Raw genomic sequence first — 20,417 nt, 5'->3', positions numbered from 1 at the left:
TTTTGATGAATGTGTATTTTCTGACGGAACTCTTCCATCAGCAACTTTTTATGTTCTCTAAATAAGACCCAGAAATCATGTTGTGTACTTTTGGAAAGGTGACTTCTCGGGAATATAAAGCAGTCTCTAATTGCTTGGACTTGGGAAGAAGGAATTAATTGTCTTTTCAAACCCTGGTCTTTGAAAGCTGTGCTGTATGTCAGAGGAGAAAATACTTCCTGAGTGCCAAAAAATAACACATTCTGGATAGATTTTTCTTAAGTATGTATCTGTATATAATACACCTAAATGTGCTATCTTCATGCGTGACTATAAATTGTTAGATTTTTGCGCAAAGAGAACAATAAAATGACTTTTAAATTCTTAGACTGATGCTTTTACCACTTCTGTGCCTTATTCAGGACTCTGCCCAGTTGCTAATGAAGTTAATATCAACGTCAACCCTGGATTAGCTCTGTACAAGATTCGTTTCCAAACCATGCGATTTGGATTGGCATGTGTATGGTAATACCTGAGCGTACCAAAGTAATGGGATATTTTATCATGAACTTCAGTTACACTTTGAGTGAGAGCACTAAGTCTTTTGCACAGCAGAGCAAAAGGAGAGTTTTCTTCCACTGCATTTTCTTCTTACACATCTGATTTATCCTGTCCAAAATGACAATGCTTTTGACCTCCTTAAGATTTGTATATTATGTTGTAAGCACCCATAGATTATGGTAGGTTTTGAAACTTTCCATCTTTCATTCTGAGTCTGTGAACTCTGAGCTACTAAATAACGGGTTGGTCATCAGAACAGGAAAAACGGAAAAGGATAACTTAACCTATTAAAAATGTGCTCAATTACTTAGTCCTGCAAACCAGTTAAGTAAGGGAAAAGCAGTTAATTCACTTGGAATTCTTTTTTTCTCTTTTTTTTCTCCTAACATGCTGCTCAGTAGGGAAGGCTGGAAACACTGGTGGGGTTGGAGCAGGGGGAAGAATGTGACTGGTGGGGGCCCAGAGAGAGAAGACCAGAGATTGTAGGAGGACGCGCAGGGGCTGCCTGAAGGGTGGTCACACGGAAGTTTTACGTGAACTTTTTCTTAAATCTTCCTGGGTTTTCTGCAATGTGCATGTTTGCTGAGAAGTTGAGCGTGCAGCCTGCTCCCTCGCTAGGCATTGGACCCAGCAAGGCTGCTGCAGTTTGCCCTGAGCTGAGCCAAACTGGGCTCTGAGGAGCGCGCAGTCTGAGGGCGAGGTGCCAGCCTTCATTCCACAGTCGTATCTCCAGTACGAAACACAAATGGCTTTCCCTGCTTAGCTTCTTCGTTTATTTTGGATCTATTCTTACAATTTGAATAGCTGTGTCTCTGGAGGATACTTTTACTTTTCTTCTGAGCACAAACCAGAAAATGGAACGAACCTGGTCAAAATACATTCCAGTCACCGTAGTGGCTTGCAAGGTAATTGCTGGTGATTGCACGTGCTAGTATGTGCTGGTAGACAGGGTGAGAAGGAAGAAGGAGAGTTTGCGTGTGCACGTGGTATCATAACAGAGGAAGTTTATGTTATTTTACATGTTCTGCAAAGTCGCTTAAGCAAGCCTGAAGTGCTAGTGCTGGCGTGTGTGCTGCCCAGCCAGAGATGACTTGGTAGAGCTCTGTCCCCCCCGGGTGTGCACAGACCACAGGGACTAGCTGCGTGGTTGGAAGCTCCAAGAGTTCTCTTGTGGTCTGACTCTATAACTTATATTGGAAAGCCTGATTGGTTTTTAAAGCAAAAAACCCTATATAAATAAATATATTCTCCATACCCACACTTTAGGGCAGAGGAGAGAGAAGAATCTGAATTTTACAGTCATAATCGTATATTCATTCTGAGAATGGAAGACTAGGCAAAGCCACTATTTCATTAGACTAAGTAAAGCTTTGAAAGGTGAAGGGTGCCTCTATGGAGCACTGAACACTTTTCATACCAGTATTTTCTGGTAGATGCTATTTAAGTCAATGTAAAAATCCTTAAAAAGTGCAAATTCACTATTTAGGTTTCTTACGCAGTTAAGCTCTATATATGGGATATATTTGTGTACTTAGATAAAGTCATATTTAAATAATTTATTTTTGACTAATCATTACCTATGCAAACCCCAACTCGTTAAAAATTCAGTTATCTTCCTACAGAAATTCAACGTCATTCTTGTTTTATTGCATATCAGTAAATTATGAATCAATTGTGCTGGCTTTGCCAATAAAGGCTATTTTTTAAGACAATGAGATTATACAGGGGCTTTCAGAATTATATTTAGTCAACAATTAGGTTGATGTTTGAGTCAGAAAGTGATTCAGCTCACTTTTTTAGAGCTGTGTGGGTTCTGCATCGTGAATGGGATACAAATCTTGTATATTTATTTCAAGGAGGAGAGCAGATAGGAGGTTCTGTGTGGCTGGAGCAGGTCTGCTGGGTAAGAAAGGATTGTCCTGTCCAGTATACCTGGCAGTTTTCCATAATTACTTCTCAAGGTAAACTTGTGCAACTACTGAAAAATTAAATGACATACAGAAGTACCTTTTTGTGCTTCTGGTTGCTCTTGACTTCCTAAAGATGGAGTCCAGCCTATTGTCCGTATCCACCTGTCTCAAGACTGATGTATTTCAGTTCGTAAAACTTAATGCTTTATGGATGCATTTTGGTTGCTGTGGGCAAGATTTGAAAAGTTACTCGCATTCCCAACTCCAGCTTCTAAAGGCAAAAATTTAAAAACTACTTCTGTGCTCTACTTGGAAGGTTACCTGGGCAGTGGAGTTGTGTTCCATAGCTACTCAAGGCTTCCTGTATAAGTAGGAATACCCGCTGTGCAGTGTGGTGTTATCAGAAAGACATATCTGCTGTAGAATGTCAAAACTTGATTAAGTTGTGTGGAAGGAGGAAGTGATGTACTGTAAGTCATTCGTACAGAATCAGTTGTAGAGCATTTTATGTCAGCTATAACAGTCTAGTGGGTGCTAGCGGAATATAAATCTCCTGATCAGAAGAAGAGAGCTCTTTGTTAAGAGGCTTATGATTGCAATAGCAGTTAAGGTTAAGTAAGTATATCTATACTAGCCCCATAGTTTTCACTTGATAATGAAAACCTTTTATCATTTAAGCTGAAATCTTCTGCTCTGTTCTTACCAGAACATGGTTTGTGTGAGGCTCTTTGCTCTGGTCTTGCTGTATAGAGGGATGTGCTTTCAACTGAACTGTTTCACTTCCAGTTTCTCAATCTCACAAGCTAAAATTGGAAAGTAATCTTTAAATATGCGTTACTTTTCCCACTGCACTTGGAAAAAAAAATAACCACTTTTGTTTGCTTTTTTGGTGTTTTTTGCAATCTGAAGATCCGCTGTTTCAATGTCGTGGTGCTATTCTTGCTGTCCTTCTAATAGCTTGAGTTCACCAGAGTGCACCCAAGCTTTAAAGCTTAAGAGCGAGTCCAACCACAGTACTTGTGGAATTCCTTGTAGTAAAGTTTCATGCAAAATTTCTGCAAACTGTAGTCGTTGCTGTAACTAAGGATGTGAGCTGAGATACAGGGGTAACGGATAATGCAACCTGACCAATACATTAGTGGATCTCTGCAGAGCCAGATCACCGAATGGCAAGGCAGAACTTCAAATGAGAAGCTGCAGGCCTCCTGCATTTGGTCAGGAAGAGTATTTTTCAAGCAGTCCCAAGGCTGTTAAACTAAGGCACAGTAATTACTGGATCCAACTCTTAGTTTGGGGTTACAGTCATGACACTGGCTTTTGCACAGGGATGTAGAACTGCTCTTAACCACTGCCTGGTCCATTGGGTTTGTCCATGCTGCCCTTCTCAGGTATATTGGTTTTCACTGCTTCTGTAGGAGAATAGAGAATGTCCCTGTCTGCATAGCCCTTACCTGGTGACTAAAGCACCGCCACGGGGTGGGAGCATGAAAAACACTACTTTTAAAATGGAGCTTAATTAGTTTATGGAAGGGATTAGAGGAGAGAGGGCTGTAAGGACTGGTGCCTGCGTCCCTGGTATTGCAGGCTCGATGTTCCTAATTTGGCTTAATGTAATCTGGTGTCTGACAGAATAACCTTGTTACACTGATACAGTGCTGCCAACCCTTAGAGCCTCCCTTCTCTCCCCCTCTCCCCTTCTCCCTCCTCCCCCCCTTCTTATGGAATAGTTGAAACTGGCAGAGAAGGTGCAAGATCTGTGAAAAGTTAGAGCAATGACAGCGTGGGACTGCAGGGCTTATTACGTTATGGGAGGAAGAGGACCAGCGTATGCACTATAATGCTAAAAATATTCCCTGTGACATAGGACAGCGACATGAGCCACGTGGTGTCTTTGACGCGTTCTGGTAATGTGCTCTCATGGGGATGTCAGAGTGCAGGATAAGGCTGCAATGTGGTGGCAGGGACACGGAACTCAAAAGCGCATAGACATGATCTGCGTGGCTCTGTGTGGGGAGCAGAAGCAGATTTGAAAAGTCACAGCGTTAATGACCGTGAACTGGGCAGGAATCGGAGGTGCAAAAGAAAGGTGGGATCGGGTTCTAGAGCCCAGGAATTATGTCAGCTGGGATGGGGGCAGCACTCTCTCTGGTGGGCTCAAGACACCTTCCTTCTGGGCTGTTTTGAGGAAGGCACTGCTTTGACATGCTTATGGACAAATAAAAGACTATCCAGAAAGAGGCCAGAACAGCTGCTGAGGGTAAAAGGTACAGATAGTGTATAAGTGGAAAAATGAAATGCATGTTGCCTCACAGACCTGCGTGCTACAGACTAATGGGTGTGCAGAGCAGAGGAAGAAACTATTCAGATTGTGTTGTATTTGTGTCACATAGGAGGAAGACAGAGAATACAGGGGGGAAGTTTCCTGATGAGATCTGTCAGACAGGGGGTGCACTTTCAAAGGAATTAGCTGACATGCTATCACTCTGGCCTTGTTTTCCTGCTCTAGGAAAGTTAATCCTGCTTTAAACTGCTGTAGTTGTGACATGCCTTGCGATGATCAGGAGTGAGCTTATCTTCTCTTCTTGCTTTTGTCCTAGGTCCAACTCGAAAAATGCCTCTGACTGCCAGTGCCATGGACTTTTTTCAGCTCTTTGTCCCTGACAATGTACTAAAGAATATGGTGGTCCAAACCAACATGTATGCCAAGAAGTACCAGGAGAGGTTCGGTAGTGACGATGCCTGGATTGACGTCACCTTGACGGAAATGAAGGCCTTCTTAGGCTACATGATATCAACCAGCATCCACCACTGTGAGTCTGTTCTCAGCATCTGGAGCAGCGGCTTCTACAGCAACAAGAGCATTGCACTTATCATGACACAATCACGGTTTGAGAAGATCCTGAAGTACTTCCATATTGTGGCCTTCCGCTCGAGCCAGACAACGCATGGCCTCTACAAAATCCAGCCTTTTCTGGACTCTCTGCAGAATGGCTTTGACTCCGCTTTTAGACCTTCACAAGCCCAGGTAAGAGTTAAGCTGTTGTCAGGGAACATCTAACCTACATGCTCTAGGTTGTCCTGCTATGACTGGAAGTGTAGAGCACAGCTGCCTGAAAAAAAGAGCCGGGGCTTCACAGAGAAGCCGTGCTGCAGTGCCTCCATGAAGCATGAGAGAAAGCACCACTGTCCTGTGTGAGTGCTCAGCAATGTCTGACTCACAGCTCTGCAGTGCAGGTACATGGCATCTTTCAATAGGAATGATGGTCTCTGAGCTGGGGCTGTTTGCTTTAGTGGTCTAAACAAGCCTGGAGACTCCTCAGTGAGGTTGGCACCGCTAAGTTTTGCTGCCCTGAGGATGGGAGGTTGCCGGCTGCTCCGGTGAGGGAAAGTGGAAAGCGCAGAGCTGGGGCAGCTGGGCTGGAGCGAAAACCTGTAGCTGCTCCTGCTGCTGGCTGAGGGTTGGATGCAGCAGCTGAGCTTGCTAGGAGCAGCCATCTGAGACCTTAGCAGTAGGTGCTTGCCGTATGGTCCAGCAGCCCATCTACCTCCTCACGACTGGGCTAAGGGAAAATAAGCAGGGGGACCTTTGCTCGCTGCAGTTGTCAGCTGCCCTCAGCAGCACCGCCCGCGCCTCATGCCAGTCCTGGTTTTTGAAGATAGGTGATGCTCCTATGGAAAAACTTATTGATGTGTGGATTTGTGACCAAAGTGCCAATGAACTGGAAATATTTCTAGCCTACCAGGAGTAAAAGTGAACAGGGCTGCCATGACTTTTCATTTGCAGATACAATTAGGGGTAGAGCAGAATGCCATTCTGTAGGGAGACTGCTCCGTGGATGGGGCAGACAATGTAAGGAACTAAATATAGACACTTATGTAGCTGGTGGTTGTCTGACTACAGCTATAAAGTAGAATAATTTATTTTTTTTAAGAAGTGCAAGGATATCTTTTCTTAATATTCATCATATGCTATTTAAAGTTTGTTCGAGTATAATTGATCTCCTTTTGGGGCTGTTGCTACTGGTCATGTTCAGAAGACTGCAAAGAAAAAGCAGTAAGCATGAAATATGTTACTGCTTGAAATAACTTTTCAATCAACTCTCTGTTTTCAGAATATAAAGATTTGACCTAGGCATTTGGAAAGGATGTTCTGTCCATTGTCTTCTTTTTCTTCCTGTTTCCCCTCTGAAGCATCACGTTTTTGCCCACTGCACAAAATTAATGAAGACATAGATACATCACATCGATTGAAGTGTGCCTAAAATAAATCAGGAGTGATTACAGGGTTTTTTTCTATTTTATAGGCAATAAAAATCATACTTGTATAATACAGGACGACACAGCTGTCTAAAAAGCTGTTATAGTGGAGGAGTTAGGAGTGTTCTCACTAAGCGGTGCCAGCAAGGTGCATTTCCATCAAGACAAAACAGGCAGTGAGAGAAGTGGTATTGTTGGGACCGAGCTCTCATTAAGATATGAAATCTAATCCTCATGGCCACTGACTTCAATGGGTGGAAGATAAAGGCTTCAGAAATGTGATCACTGTGTCTAATGTAAATGCTTATAATGGTGTGCTGTGGGACATGCTGTGAGTGCAAATCCATTAAAGGATAAAATTTGATTTGCATGTATATCCCTTCTCCCTTTCCCCCTCCCAAGCAAGGTTTGAGAACTGAATTGACAAAATCAGTGTCCTATTTGTAGTGGCAAAACATCTAAATCTCTACAAGCAAAATGTATGCTTGTGCTGAGCTTTGTAAGGAGATGCAACTTAAAAAAAAAAAAAAAAAAAAGAGGGGGGGAAGAAGTAATGACAGCCCAATTCTCTTCTGTCTCTTCCTTCCCCCTCCACTTCTCTGCTCCCTTGTCAGTGTTTACGTCAGTGATTTCTATAGAGCATGTTTCAGGGGTATTGAGCAGAACAAAAAGCACTAAAATACAGCTTCAAAAATAACTCTGTGAGAAAGAAAAAGGTTTTGAATCTGTTGTTAAAAATACTCTAGTGTAGCGCCGGTCGCCTACTGGGGGATGTTCCAAGCCTTGTCCCGAAAGGAGCCTTGTGCCTGACATCCTCCTGGGTGCCATCAGGCAGGGCTGCACACTACCTGCCTCGAGATGTGGACCCCATCTGTTAAAACAGCAGGAAAGCCCTTTCTCTAGAAATTGTCTTGAGTGCAGATTAGCAGCCTGCAGTGAACATCAAATCCAGAATGTCAGGCCCAGTGAGAAATAATACAAATAATTAAAAATAATAACCCAGTTGCACAGACCCAAAGGAAAAAGGCAAGGGGAAGACCCATTCAGATGGGCTTTTGGATGTGCTGCCTCTGAAAGTGGTTTGGGAGGAGAGGCCCAGGTTTCCGTAATCAGGGATACCTGGAATTCCAAGTTCAAAATGGATTTGTGGCTTAAGGTACACCTGTATCTTAAACATGAGACTTGTGGGATCCGGGTGGCTTGTGCCTGAGCCGTGATTTATGCTAAAGCTTTAGGCAAATGTCTTGTAAATGGCAACAAGCAGAGGAACGACTCGGGCTCTTTGCTGTTGAATGCAGCAAGGCCGTTCAGACTCGTAGGTAGACTTGTTACTGACTTTCTTCCTCTGGTGGTGTGGACTCACAGGACATGGGTAAGGAAGATGCCATGTTTAACTCGCCCCTATGGACAGAGCAGTCAGTCTGCATCCAACAGGCAGTGCAACATCTGCCTTCACTGTTATTTCTTCTACAGACTTGATCTTTTCTTTTTTGGAGAGCTGGCAAAGATTCTTCAAGTGGAATTTTTGTCAGAAAATATTCAGTTTTTTTTTTTTCTCATGTGTAACCCTCCGCTCAAAAATTACACCACAGTTTCTATGAAAGGAAACAGAGAGAGAGAGAACTATGCCAATATACCAAAACAAAGAAAACAATCTAGTGAATTATAATTATTTTGCTAAATATACTGAACAAACAAAAGGAACTAATTACTCTTCAGCTTATGAAGGTATTGAAAGCCCAGAACATTATAATTGTGTATCAGCAGCGCTAGCTTCAATTTCCGAAGTAAAAAAAAAATGTTCTGACCTAGATTGGATAGGAATGACAGGAATATTCTCTGCATCCTATCCCTCCCCAGCATCTTCTGTATAAATAACTGCTGGCTCTACCTGAGCAACAAGAGGTGGAGTTTTGGGGTCTGTTCCTGGAATCAGTGTCATCTCTTTGCTGTTTAGTTTTGTAGCTGTGCTGCTGTCTACAGTACAGTGCTGCCGTGGAAGCCTGAAGACAGGGAGGATGCCCTGCCTGAGCTCTGGAGGTATACTGCAGTAAATTCAAGGGTACTCACCTGCCAAGGGTATACACTGAATTCCAGAAACCAGAGGAGCTCAGGAAGATAACATCACTGCTCAAATATCCTTCTGCGCCTGCTGAGTATTTATATGCTTGTCAGCGGGATGTGACTAGACAGGAATGCTGTCTCTGGCTGCCCCTGACTGGCACGGGAGAGGTCAGGAGCACAGCTCCGAGCACTCTCCCCTTTCCTCTTCCTCCAGAGTACCTTTTCTTTGGCATCTTGAAACCAAACAGTGTTGCATCTGCCCAGTGAAGAGTCAGCTGGGAACAGTCAGCGTAAGTCCTTACCTCAGGTAGTCGTGAACTCCCTGGCAAAAAGAGACACATAACTCCAACCTCTTGCTTCAAGGGCATGGTGCTAAAGTTTGGCCAGTTACTAGGGGGCTTGTTTGTGTTTTGCTTTTGGTGGTATCATAGGGTACAGCTAAGCAGGTTCAACATAGCTCTTCCAAACCAGCTCGCAGCATTAGATGACAGCTTCTCTGAAAACAGAGGGGCAAAACCAGGCTGATCAACTTGTAGCTCTTTTGCATGCTCATGATTAAATGTTGCTTTGGTATTGGGCATTTCTGAATTATAAGATCTTGCTCAAGTTTTCCTGTTTTCAAAATGATGCTTTGTGAGTGAGGTTGCTGATCCCAAGCCAGGACTCTTCTGTCTGAGGGCTTCTGTGAGTGTAACACAAAGATGCAAGTATTCAGATAACATTGGCCACATATAAGACATGGAGCAAGAGAAAGACAGAGGAGCAATAAGACTATTGAATCGCAAGGTAAATTTCTGATGTCCTGTAACTCTTGGCCAGTTGATCATCTGGTGAAGCCAGATTTTAGGGAGAGTTTGACAGCAGAAAATGATGAACCTTTACGGCTATTTTTAAATTATCTAATGGTAATGGAGTGCTGTAAAAACTGATTTTTTTTTCTTTAAAGAGAGTCAGTTGAAGAGTGAACAAATGGGTAGAGGAGCATGAAATCATAGCTCCATTGGAGGTGGAAGTTAACCTTTGAATGATGGTAGAGGATCAGTAAAATGTGGATAGGCCAAACAGAACTTTAAAAGTAAAGAGAAAGAATCCTTCTGATATATTGCAGAAGAAGAGTTATCAGAGAGAAAGAAAGAAAAGCGGTGTTACCAGTGTGATGGACTAGAATGGCTTTCCATCAGCAATCTGTAGGGCAGGATTGTCTTTTGTTGAGGCTAAAAGGAAAACTGTTGAAGGATGGCTATGGGCTTGGATGAAAACTTGACTGGGTGGGGGGGTTGTTACTCTGAAATGAGTAACATTTTAGAGCTGTTACTCAGAAAGCATGGAAAATGCAGGCACTGCCTGGCTCAGAAGACCTTGCAAGGTCAACCTCAAGTTGGAGGTAAAGGCTTAGATTCAGATTCACTGGCCGGTGAGATCTGCAGCAGGAGGAGAGGGATGTGTGCAATGACCCAAAAAGGAATTAGTAAGGGGTTATCTGAAGGGGAGGGAGATGCTCCTAAATGTGGCATAATAAAATCAGAACTGACAGATATGCAAGCAGAGATGTCAGATACCAGCAGAGAATTTAGTCTAGATGGGAGCAGCTTTGGAGCAAAGAAGCAGAAGCACAAGCTACTGTTGCAGAAGCAATGGCTGAATCAGTGCATACAGGTGCAGTTACCCAGGGGACTCCATGACTGGGTGGTACGCACCAAAAGCCAGAGAGAAGGCAAGCTGAGGCAGTTTCTCCAGGAGACAGGCTGAAGAGACAGCCTGTATTGGGGATGGCCATGGAGCTAAGAGGAGATGAGCTATCTCAAGGACATCTTGGTTCATTTTCTAAGGCAATGGAGTGCAGGAAGTCCAGGTACAAAACAGTTGGTGGTTCTGGGCTTTGCCTACAAGCCTATTTGGGCTGTGGTAAGAGCAGGATGGGTGGAACTGTGTAGTTCTGGAGATGATCTAAAATGGAGAAGAAAGGCAGACACTCTTGGCAGTGGCTGTTTTGTTCAGTGAATGAAAGGTGTTGTGACATGGAGCAATTGCTAGAGGGGCAAGACTTCAAGATGGGACTCCAACGCTTGGAGTGTGTGTACTTATTGAGGGGAAAACAAAGAGTGAAAGCTTGGCAAGAAGATCAAGCAGGGATGAGGTTGGCTATAAAGAAGAGGAAAAAAACCCACAGCTGTTGGGGAGCAAAGCAACTAGATGAGGAGTTTCTTAGACCTGAACAAACTGGGGATTTAAGGGAAGAAAACGGGGACGATTTCTATTAAAAATCAACAAGATAGCTTGCATCAAAGGAAGTCAGAATAGGAAGATGGGAGGGCTTGGGGAATGAGTCAAAGATGATGAAGAGGCGGCCAGGAATACGTGTAGGAGTCAATTAAGCCTGAAAGTGGATTTTTAACTAGGAAGATGAGAAGCAGGAAGGAATATGCCACGGGGGCAATAAGCTCACTCCTGGAAAAGCGAGTACTGCAGTGACAGCAGGAATGGGGAAGGAGCAAATACCACCACTTCTCACGGGGATTTGGCAAAGAGATGGATTTGAGATTACAGGAGGAGCAAGGAGACTGAGAATGGAGGAGGGTGAACAAACTCATAGGACTGGCCAGTGGCAACAGGGGTAACCTTTGTCATAAGAAAACGATGTCAATGCCAGGAGCAACAAATTTCCCCCTTTGAAAACAAGATGAAGATCAGCTGTCCCAGCAGCAGGCACAGTCCATACAGTGCCTTACTTGCAAAGTTGAAGCAGTGGTTGCATATAGAGGAGCGATGACACTTGTCTCCCCTCTGGAGGAAGCAAGAAGAGCAAGCTCCAGGGTGTTCATTCGGTTCCCTGCCTGTCCACATTACCTCTTTGCAGCAACAGCAAATCTCGCCCTACTCTGTTTCCATTTTCGTTCCCTTTTCCCAGCAGTTTAGTAGGGACTTTGGTGGAGCATTAGTTGTCTTATGGAGAAATGGGAATGACTTAAACATTTGGGATAGGGGAAAGGAGGGGAAGCTCTGGGTCCTAGGGGAGGTCAAGGCTGACCGTGGGCAGGGAGAAGAGGAAGATGGGTTTTCAAGATTCAGAATTGCTTTCTAAATTTAAGGCTGACAGGCCTTGCTGTGTCTTAGAGGGCAGAAAGAGTGAGCACGAAGGGTAAGCAGGATGCAGTAGAGCTGCTGTGAGGAGGGCTGATGCTGTGATGCAGAGGAGGGAGCTGAGCTAATGACAAAGGGTAAAAAATGCCCTCGAGTGATTTTTATACAGCCTTTTCTTTCTGCTGTTCTCCATCCTACAGCAGGGGAGATTGTAACAGTTGAACCACACCACTCTGGGATCTGGCAGGTAAGAGGGCTGAGGAATTCTTAATGGTATATCCAACCGTATCCCAAGGGATGTGGTCCTCCCCTCTGCGCGGAAGAAGCAAGAAAGGCAAAAGCAAATGAGGGGACGATTAATATTTGCAAAATGCTGTCAGAATTCCCTGAGGTGGAAGTGTCAGAATTCCCTGAGGTGGAAGTGTCAGAATTCCCTGAGGTGGAAGTGTCAGAATTCCCTGAGGTGGAAGTGTGAAATGCCCCAGGTGGCCTTTGGAAAGGAAGAGTGGCGCTTTGTGTGGACCTTGAGAGAGGAAGAGCCTTTGGCTCCAGTGGGGAAACAGGGCAGCTGCAGCTTTAAGAACAAATAGCTTTGTGTGCAGCTCTCCTTGCTCGCATCTGCATTTTGGTGTATAATTTGAACATTTCACAAGAGTGCTTTCAGATGGTCCTGTGAATGTTTTATGAGCCGTTAAGAAGTGGAGTGCGTATAAATGAAAGTCTGCAGCCGCCACTGCGTGGGGAGGGCACGGGGTGCCTATTTTGGGCTGACAGAGTGATGTTCAACAAACGTCTTGGATTGAGGAGGCCAGCAGCTGCTCATCGCTGGTGCTTAACTGCTTACCCACCACATCTCTCCTACAAGCACTGCTCCCAGGTTTAATGTAGCTTTGTTCTCGTTTCCACCACCGGCTGCGTGCAGATGTGCACAAAAGTAGCACCCATGCTGACGTGGAAAGGGTTGGTCTGAGGGTGAGCGCCTCTGCATTGTGGATACATCTGAGCCTGCATCCTGGGAGGATGGTCACTGGAAAAGAATGGGCTCCTTTAGATCATAACCCATCTTTAAAAGGGTATGAATTTTGGCCTGCCAGGACTGCTTTCCCCTTGTGTAGTCGGAGGGGAGCCTGCAGTGACTTGCTCTGATTTAGATGTAGATGTCTGAATTTGGTCAGCATTCATCAGCTGAGACCCTCCAACAGTTTCCAAACATTTATACTCTTCACAAGTGACTTGCTAGACAACTCACACACCGTGCAGTCAGGGGTGCGTATGTCATACGCAGCTACCTGTGAGCTGCAAGGAGGTAGTAGTGCTTTTCTGTAGGGGGGATCTATAGTGTAAAACTTAACAAATTTGCTACAGAATTAATGGAGAGAAGTGTAACAAAACAGCTATAAGGAACAGGGAACCACTGGATGCAGAAATCACTTAACTTTCACAGATTTTCATTACTTGCTCCAGTCTGCCTTATCTTTTTCTATTCCTGCTTCTGGTCCTTTATCTTTCTGTCCTCTTTTTGTCAAATTTTTCAGCTCCTGAGGCAGGAGAGGCTTCCCAGAAGCTGCTGCCACCAGGAAAAATGTTTTCTGTCTCTTCACCACCTCCTTAAGTGGCAGCAGAAAATATCTTTTTCTCCCTTAACTTCCTCTCTTTGCTGTGTGTTTTCCTTTGCTGTAACCAAGGAGTGTACTTTACAACATATTGTAGGGGATGTTTGGGTGGAAGACATTCTGCCAAACAAGATGAAGCTCATGGTGAAGCTTGGAGGAGGATGCTGCTAACAATCCCCACCCCACACCTCATTTCAGAGGGATGTTGAACTGTAGCTGATAGTGAGAGGTAGAGGCCACGTTTCAGATGGCTGTTAAACTCTTAACTGATAGTGAGAAGTGAGAGCCATGCCTTGCAGTGTTTGCAAACCACGTGTAGAGCTGCCATCCACAATGGAGTGTGCCTGGCCAAGCTTTGGTTTTTGTTGGATTGTAGCACTGAACAAAAGTGGGTTTGCTCTTTTGTATGAGGTGATGTGCGCAAGCACAATGCAAGAATTGTATTTCCTTGGAAGAGTTCAAAGGACCATTTTGTTCAGTAATCATGTATTCTTCCATTTCTTCTCACCTCTTTTCTTGCCAATTGCAGGTACTACATGAGCCCCTGATTGACGAGGATCCCGTTTTCATTGCCACGTGCACGGAGAGGGAGCTGCGCAAGAGGAAAAAGAGGAAATTCAGTCTCTGGGTTCGGCAGTGCTCATCCACTGGTTTCATCTGCCAGGTGGGTTTCAACTCTTCAGATGTCTTGCTTCAGTTCCATCAGGCCCTTAAATGTGTTGTGGGACCAAAGGTAACAGTCACTTCTCTTCATTGCCTTGTCGGGGGCTGCAATCTGAATGCAGACTCTGACTCCCACAGATACTAGATCCAAAAGCCGGTGATGACAAGTTCCTGGTGCTTTGTTTGCTGTATGATTTCACTGAGGGAGCCTGTCTCTGATACTGTCCATCTGGCTGCCAGCCCTAAGCTAATTAAATTGAAATGGAGTTAAAAGGTCTGTCTGTTCGTACATTCTAAGTTTATCTAAACATCTAGGTACTGTAACCTCTGTCATTTTTAATGTGTCAGCTTTTCTCTCTAAGTATAACCCTGCATCTGCGATAACCAGCGGTGTCCACTAGACTAAATCAATATGGTATTAAGATGTCCATTTTTCTGTGAGAAACATATTAGCGGAGTTTCCTATTACATCTCTTTTCACACCTCTACTTCTCTACCAAAGAAATAAAATCTGATGTGACTTCAAGGTGAGATATGAGCCTGAGTGGGAGATGTCTTAAAGGGTTTGTTTTTAGTGTTGTAAAGCATTGGGGACAACTCTTCAAATTCTCAGATTCCTCAATTGCTGATGTATTTTGAGAGCTCTTGAAAAATCTGGCCGTTTATTTTGATACCTAGAGGTGAGGGAGCAGATGTTTTCTGATATTTCTTTTTCCCAAGAGCTTCTGCAAACATGTGGTGTCCTGCGTGTTCCAGAGCAGCGGTTCAGAGGTGCAGGTAGGACACGCAGACTGCCTGCTCAGGCTGAATGCCTGTCGAAACTTCAGGACCTTTGGATTTGCTGCGGTTGAATATTTGTTCACAGTAAAATTTGATCCGTGAATCACTATGACTGTTTGAGTAGCTGTGCTAGAAAAGAGGCTCACTGGGAACAGGGGTTTGCATTTTCAGCAATGCTATCCACTCTGAGAAGAAAATTAGGATCATACATCTTCCACCCAGGTTTTAAAGCAGTTTTTTTGTCCGATACGAAATAGATTCACCTTGTGAAGCATCCTTGGAAGTTTCCGCTCTCAAGGCTTTTTGGAAAGTCATGTGCTACGTAGAGGCAGTGTCCTTAATCTCCAAGGTGAACTCCACCAGTCCCACACGCAGCTTATGACTGAAGCGTAATGGGTACAGTGAGCACAAAGTTTGCTGATCTGTCTTGCCATGCTCCCCCCAGCCAACTGCCACCAAACTGCTAAGTCTTCAGACATGCCAGAGGTTTCAGATTCTGATCTATAATTAAGTTGCACTTCCCGTCCTGTCCATTGAGAGAGTAAATTAATGGAATGTCAAATGAAACAGAATAGATGCTCAGCACCACCCTAATCCTCCTGCTCCCTTAATAAATTAGATACTCATGCTTCACTTGCATCCGGATGACGTCCGGCATCATCTAACCAGCCGCTTTCTATTTTCATTCCATGACTTGGCTGTAATTATCATCATGCTAAAATGATTGGGTGAGAGGGACCTTAGGGAAGGGTGAAAAAGAGTATACAGGAACATGAAAAACCTAGTCTGGGGAGGGTGGGGATCTTCAACTATGGTATGTTTGAAATGCTACGTTCAGTTATGTGTCACACTTATGTGGGACCTTGCAGAATCCAAAGCGCTTATTTGGTTGTTGTTTGGTTTATTTTCTGTATTAAAGCAGAGGGTTTTTTTTATTGTGTTTAACATAGGGAGAGAATTGATCTAAACAAGAAGGAAATCCAAGGTTTTCCCTCTTCATGTGCACACCTTCACCTCCATCTCTTGTGAAACTGCCATCATGAAGGAAGGACTTGTTGCCTGATAGTTAAGGACTGACTGGTCTATCACCTGTCTGCTGTCAGAAAAACCTTACAGCCCCCACTTGGAAATATGTAGATATTCTGTAATACTGTCTAGATGAATTCTCTCCCTCATTGTTTCCACATGATGACATCGAGGTCATTTTATTCAGGATAAAATATGACTATAAACACTTCATAAGTCAGGCTAATTCAGTTTCAAAAGTCTGAATAATATATAGCTATAAAAAGGTGAGGCAGCCCAGGCAGAAGAGGGAAGTGAGATACATACAACTGGCTCTCAGGAGTGGAAGGAACCTCAAGAGGTCTGTGATACTCCTGGCCAAAAGCGAGGTCCTCTAAACTTGAACGATGAGCCTGATGTTAAAAAAATCTCCATTTGGGGACATCTTAGTTTTCCCAGTGATTTGCTTTTCCTACAATGAAAAGAGTTGGTTGGTATATTTTCCTAAGGTAAAACTGATATCAGTGTTTTGAAGCCACATGCTGAGCTGCTCTGTGAAGAGCTCCTGGTTGGCAGCTCACTGGGCAGTTGTTAATGTTAGGAGTTTTAGTTGTTGACTCCCCGGATTCCTCTGTCTGCTTGTTTTCATCAAAAAAACTGAATCAGTTTTTTGTGTATGAGTAAATACTCCTGCTTGATGGGTCATCATTTGCTTTTTTAAGCAAATGATATTTGGTTAGAAATCCAGCCCAATAAGCCATTCATGGAACAGAAGTGGCATAAAAAACAAATATAATGTGCGTAGGCATTATATGCATAATGTAAATAATATATATATATATACATATATATATTAGACTACTTTTCTGTCTTCTGTAGTACAGATAACCTGACTCCACCCGATAGTTAAGTCTCTGTTTTAAGATGGATGCACAATTTCAGATCATATCTCTGCTTCGGAATTTCTCAAGCAAAGCATCTTGTTGCAGTGAATAGCTGCTTTACTGAGTATCTTTTCACGGTCAGCTGGCCAAGTGGGGACATGCAGGAAGGACACATCATTCAAACAAAGTAAGTATACATCCACAGCAGCTGGGAACACGAACAAAACCTTCCAGAGGGTTAGAAGGGCTCCAGGAGGGCTGACTTTGGCAACGTAGGCAGCAAAACTGCCCTGATACTGTTGCTTTTTTCACCCATCCTTGATGCTGGGCATCAAGGGAGCAGCAGCTGCTGCTGCAGCAGAGGGCTTGGGGCCTTCTCATTTCTTCTTTCTTTCTAGTTCAAAGAGAACAGCAAACTCAGCTTGCGGGACCCCAGGTGTCCTTCTCTGTTCCATCTTCTCCCTGCTTTCTTCATTTCCCTCCAATATATTTCCCTACATATGTGTTACCACTAAGGCACTTTTCAAAACGATATTTTAATATCTTGATTGCAGTTTAAATGACCACAGGGGCTTAGAAGTGTTTGTTTCTTTCTTAGAGTATTTGCTGAGTAAGTCATCCTATTTAAATCAGAACTCTAGTTTCAGTTTTTATTTCTCTCATTTTCTTTCGCAAAGTCTGGAACACTTCCTTGTAAAAGATGTACATAAATATGATTAGTAGGACTCTCTTTCATTTTAGATATAGCAATAGAGCTCATCAAAAATTGCTGACAGTTCCCAAATACCTGATCAGGGCTAGTTATTTTGTCCTGGTAGGACACATCATGCTCTCTCTGTCCTTTTCTTGTATGGCTCATAAGGTATGAACGTGGTCATGAGTAACTTTTACTTAGCGAATCTTAGTCCTTGCATAGCTCCTCCTGCACAAGAAGGTTTTCTGGTCATTTTGCAGGAGGAGAAGGAAGCAGAGGAAGCTGGTGCCGTGCACCGAACCCCGTGGGGAGACAGGCAGGACGAGGTATTCCCATAGTGCCTCATCCTGGACCACAGGCCCGTGGGACAAACATAACCCTAAAGACAGTCCCTGACCCAAAAAGCCGTTAATCAACAAAATGGAAGGCAGAGTGGTAGAGAGCACTGCAAAGGGATGGTGAGGCAATATTAATCACTATGATAGTTGGTAATGGAATTAGCTCATCGACCTAATTATTCGCTTAAAAAAATGTGATATCGTGGTGGAGAAGAGATGACTTCATGGATGTGTGCATCCTTTCCTACTCCTTGGGATGAAATTTGTTCTCTGAGGCTATTGTGGACACTCTTCCCTTCCCACACCTCCTCCCCGCCCCCATCTATATAGGCTCTGCACTTGTTTTTATTCACTGGCAGAAAGTTCTTGCAACAATGCACTTTCATTAATGTCCCTGTGAAACATGTCACTAAGATTTATGAAGTCCTTTAGATCCTTGTGGTGGGACTGAATTTGAGGTTCCACTTTCCACTGCTTACCCCGAAGAACCATTTAAGGAAAAGGCCTGTGTCTCTGCAGCTTGAGTCTTCCCACATTACTGAACGATCAGCGACTTGCGCTATAGTGGTATTCAAGGAGTGCAGCCTGGATCAGGGTGGCCCCACCGTGGCAGGGTAAGAAATCACTCTCTCCCTGAAGAGCAGCTGTCTCAGTGAAGTGAGATATCTGAGGTCACTCCACAGATTAGTGGCAGAGCTGGGAATAACCTCAGCTCGCTCGACTGAAATGGCAGTGCCTCATCTGCTGCTTCTGTTGCTTTTCCTGCTGCATCGTCTTCTTTTCTTATAAATAATGTAAACATGCTGTAGTTCATTCTTGATTTCAAACAGGGTAAGTCAGGTCAGCTCGAATACTTCATAACCCTGCTGAGTTTATAGAGTAAGAACTTACTTCCAGAATTTAGGGAAACTGAGATGGTGCCCCAAAGAATTTCTAATTTTGTAACACACCACGTAAGTCTATTCAGTCACTGGGAAAGGGAGGAGTAAATAAGCCTGCAGTGAGTTTTGTTTTCAAGGTCAGAGTTGCAGGAGAGTTAGCCATCTGTGCATTTGTTTAATAAAGCTGCTTGGAAACGTTGGTATTTCATCTTGTTTAAGTTCTGTTTAGAGATTAGTCTGAGCCCTTGGGTTTCTTTAAACGGTGCCCTGATAATTTCTCTGTTGCTGGAACAGTTGCATCTGGAACGCACAGATGTAGTGGCTGCTCTGAGGAGGTTCTCAAGGTCAGGCTTTGGCTGGGAGGGGATCCCAGGAAATCTGATCGCCTTCATTTATTAGTCGCTGGTGGCTGGAAAATCCTGTCTGCTTTCTTCCTCTGGCTCCCACCAGGCTCTGGCTTTTTAATGCACGCGGTTCTGTATTGTCAGCGTCTGAGAATCTCAAATCTCAATTAAAAGTCAGTTATCCGCTTCCTTGCCGGTATTAAGTGGGAAGGTAGTTTTGCAGATGCGTGATGGGCCATCCCCATTCATTTCTGTGAGTTTACAATCTTACCATGTTCCTAGATGAATGGGAAAACCAAACATCTAAATGAGACCTAAGGCAAAGATCTCTCCCAGAGTTTACCGACAGTCCTAGTGTCTATTTGCAGGTGGGAATTAAGGTTATTTTTTAAGTTCCCATCTGCAGTGCTTGGAGTTTCTGATGATAAAACTACCCGCGTGGTTGTCTCCTTTCTACAGCTGTTCTCACTCACTGGGGAAGGAGGATAAAAGCCCCAGAGCTTCTTCTCTTCCTCACTTAATAGTTTTGCCATAGGAACGCCCCTTGCAGATCCCGTGCCTTTTTGCTGGGTGCTGTTGGCAGAACAAGAAGGCAGTCCCTGCCCTAGCAAGTCTAGCAAGTCTAGCATCTAAATGCAAGATGGAGGCATAACATAAGCTTCCCACAGCGAGTCACTTTAGTTCAGGCACCTTTCGGCTGCCTTGAGACTCTGCAAGCAGGATGGGTTCAGCAGGGTTTACTGGGTAATGTGCACAGCGGAGCGCTGGGACCAGCATACTGCTAGGTACTGGTATGCTCCCTGCTCCCAGGGAACCTGCAGGCATTCATCAGCCTTGTTGCTCCTTGGAAGGGAGCTGGGTCCTCTGATGTTACTGAATTGTCATCTTCTCATTTTTCCTTAAGTTTTTATAGCTTTTTCTGTTAAGTATTTTCCTCCTTGAGCTACTACATATTATCCTCTCAACTGTTACAGCACTTTTGATAGTTTTTACTTTTCTTATCTTGCATCGCTTATATACCTTCTCACTTACAGTTATTCTCACTTATACACATGCTCATGGCTCACCAGTAATTTTCGTAGACAAGCTAGAGCCAAGGCAATTGTATGGCACCAGAGAGGCCTCGATCATGCACCTTAGCTGGGCTGCCAGTTACACCGAGGGAGCCCGACAAAGCAGCGCTAAGCAGGTAGCAGCAGCAATGCATAGATTAGCAATTGTGTTTTGAGGATTGCATCCTTTCTAAGAAAGGCACAGAAGAGCAAAAGGAAAGAGCTTCGCAGAGGTTAGCGGTGATTTCCAACCATACAGGAGAAAGGCAGCATGGAAAGAAGCAAACGTGGCCTTGTTTGGCATCAGTGGT

At 44.0% G+C, this 20,417-nt stretch overlaps 1 protein-coding gene across 1 annotated transcript in view; it reads left to right on the top strand.

Moving 5' to 3' along the window:
• PGBD5 (piggyBac transposable element derived 5) overlaps window positions 1-20,417 on the top strand; it is a gene marked incomplete at its 3' end in the record, with an annotated part of 67,976 nt that overhangs the window by 25,702 nt on the left and 21,857 nt on the right. The window contains exons 2-3 of the mRNA XM_082480832.1: window positions 5,048-5,475; window positions 13,995-14,129. Of these exons, the coding sequence (XP_082336958.1) occupies window positions 5,048-5,475; window positions 13,995-14,129 (563 nt within the window). The remainder of the gene's footprint in view (window positions 1-5,047; window positions 5,476-13,994; window positions 14,130-20,417) is intronic.

The sequence above is a fragment of the Vanellus vanellus genome (assembly GCF_965231255.1).
Source record: "Vanellus vanellus genome assembly, chromosome: 3".
Classification (NCBI taxonomy): Eukaryota; Metazoa; Chordata; class Aves; order Charadriiformes; family Charadriidae; genus Vanellus; species Vanellus vanellus.
This window is presented reverse-complemented; position numbering and strand designations above follow the sequence as displayed.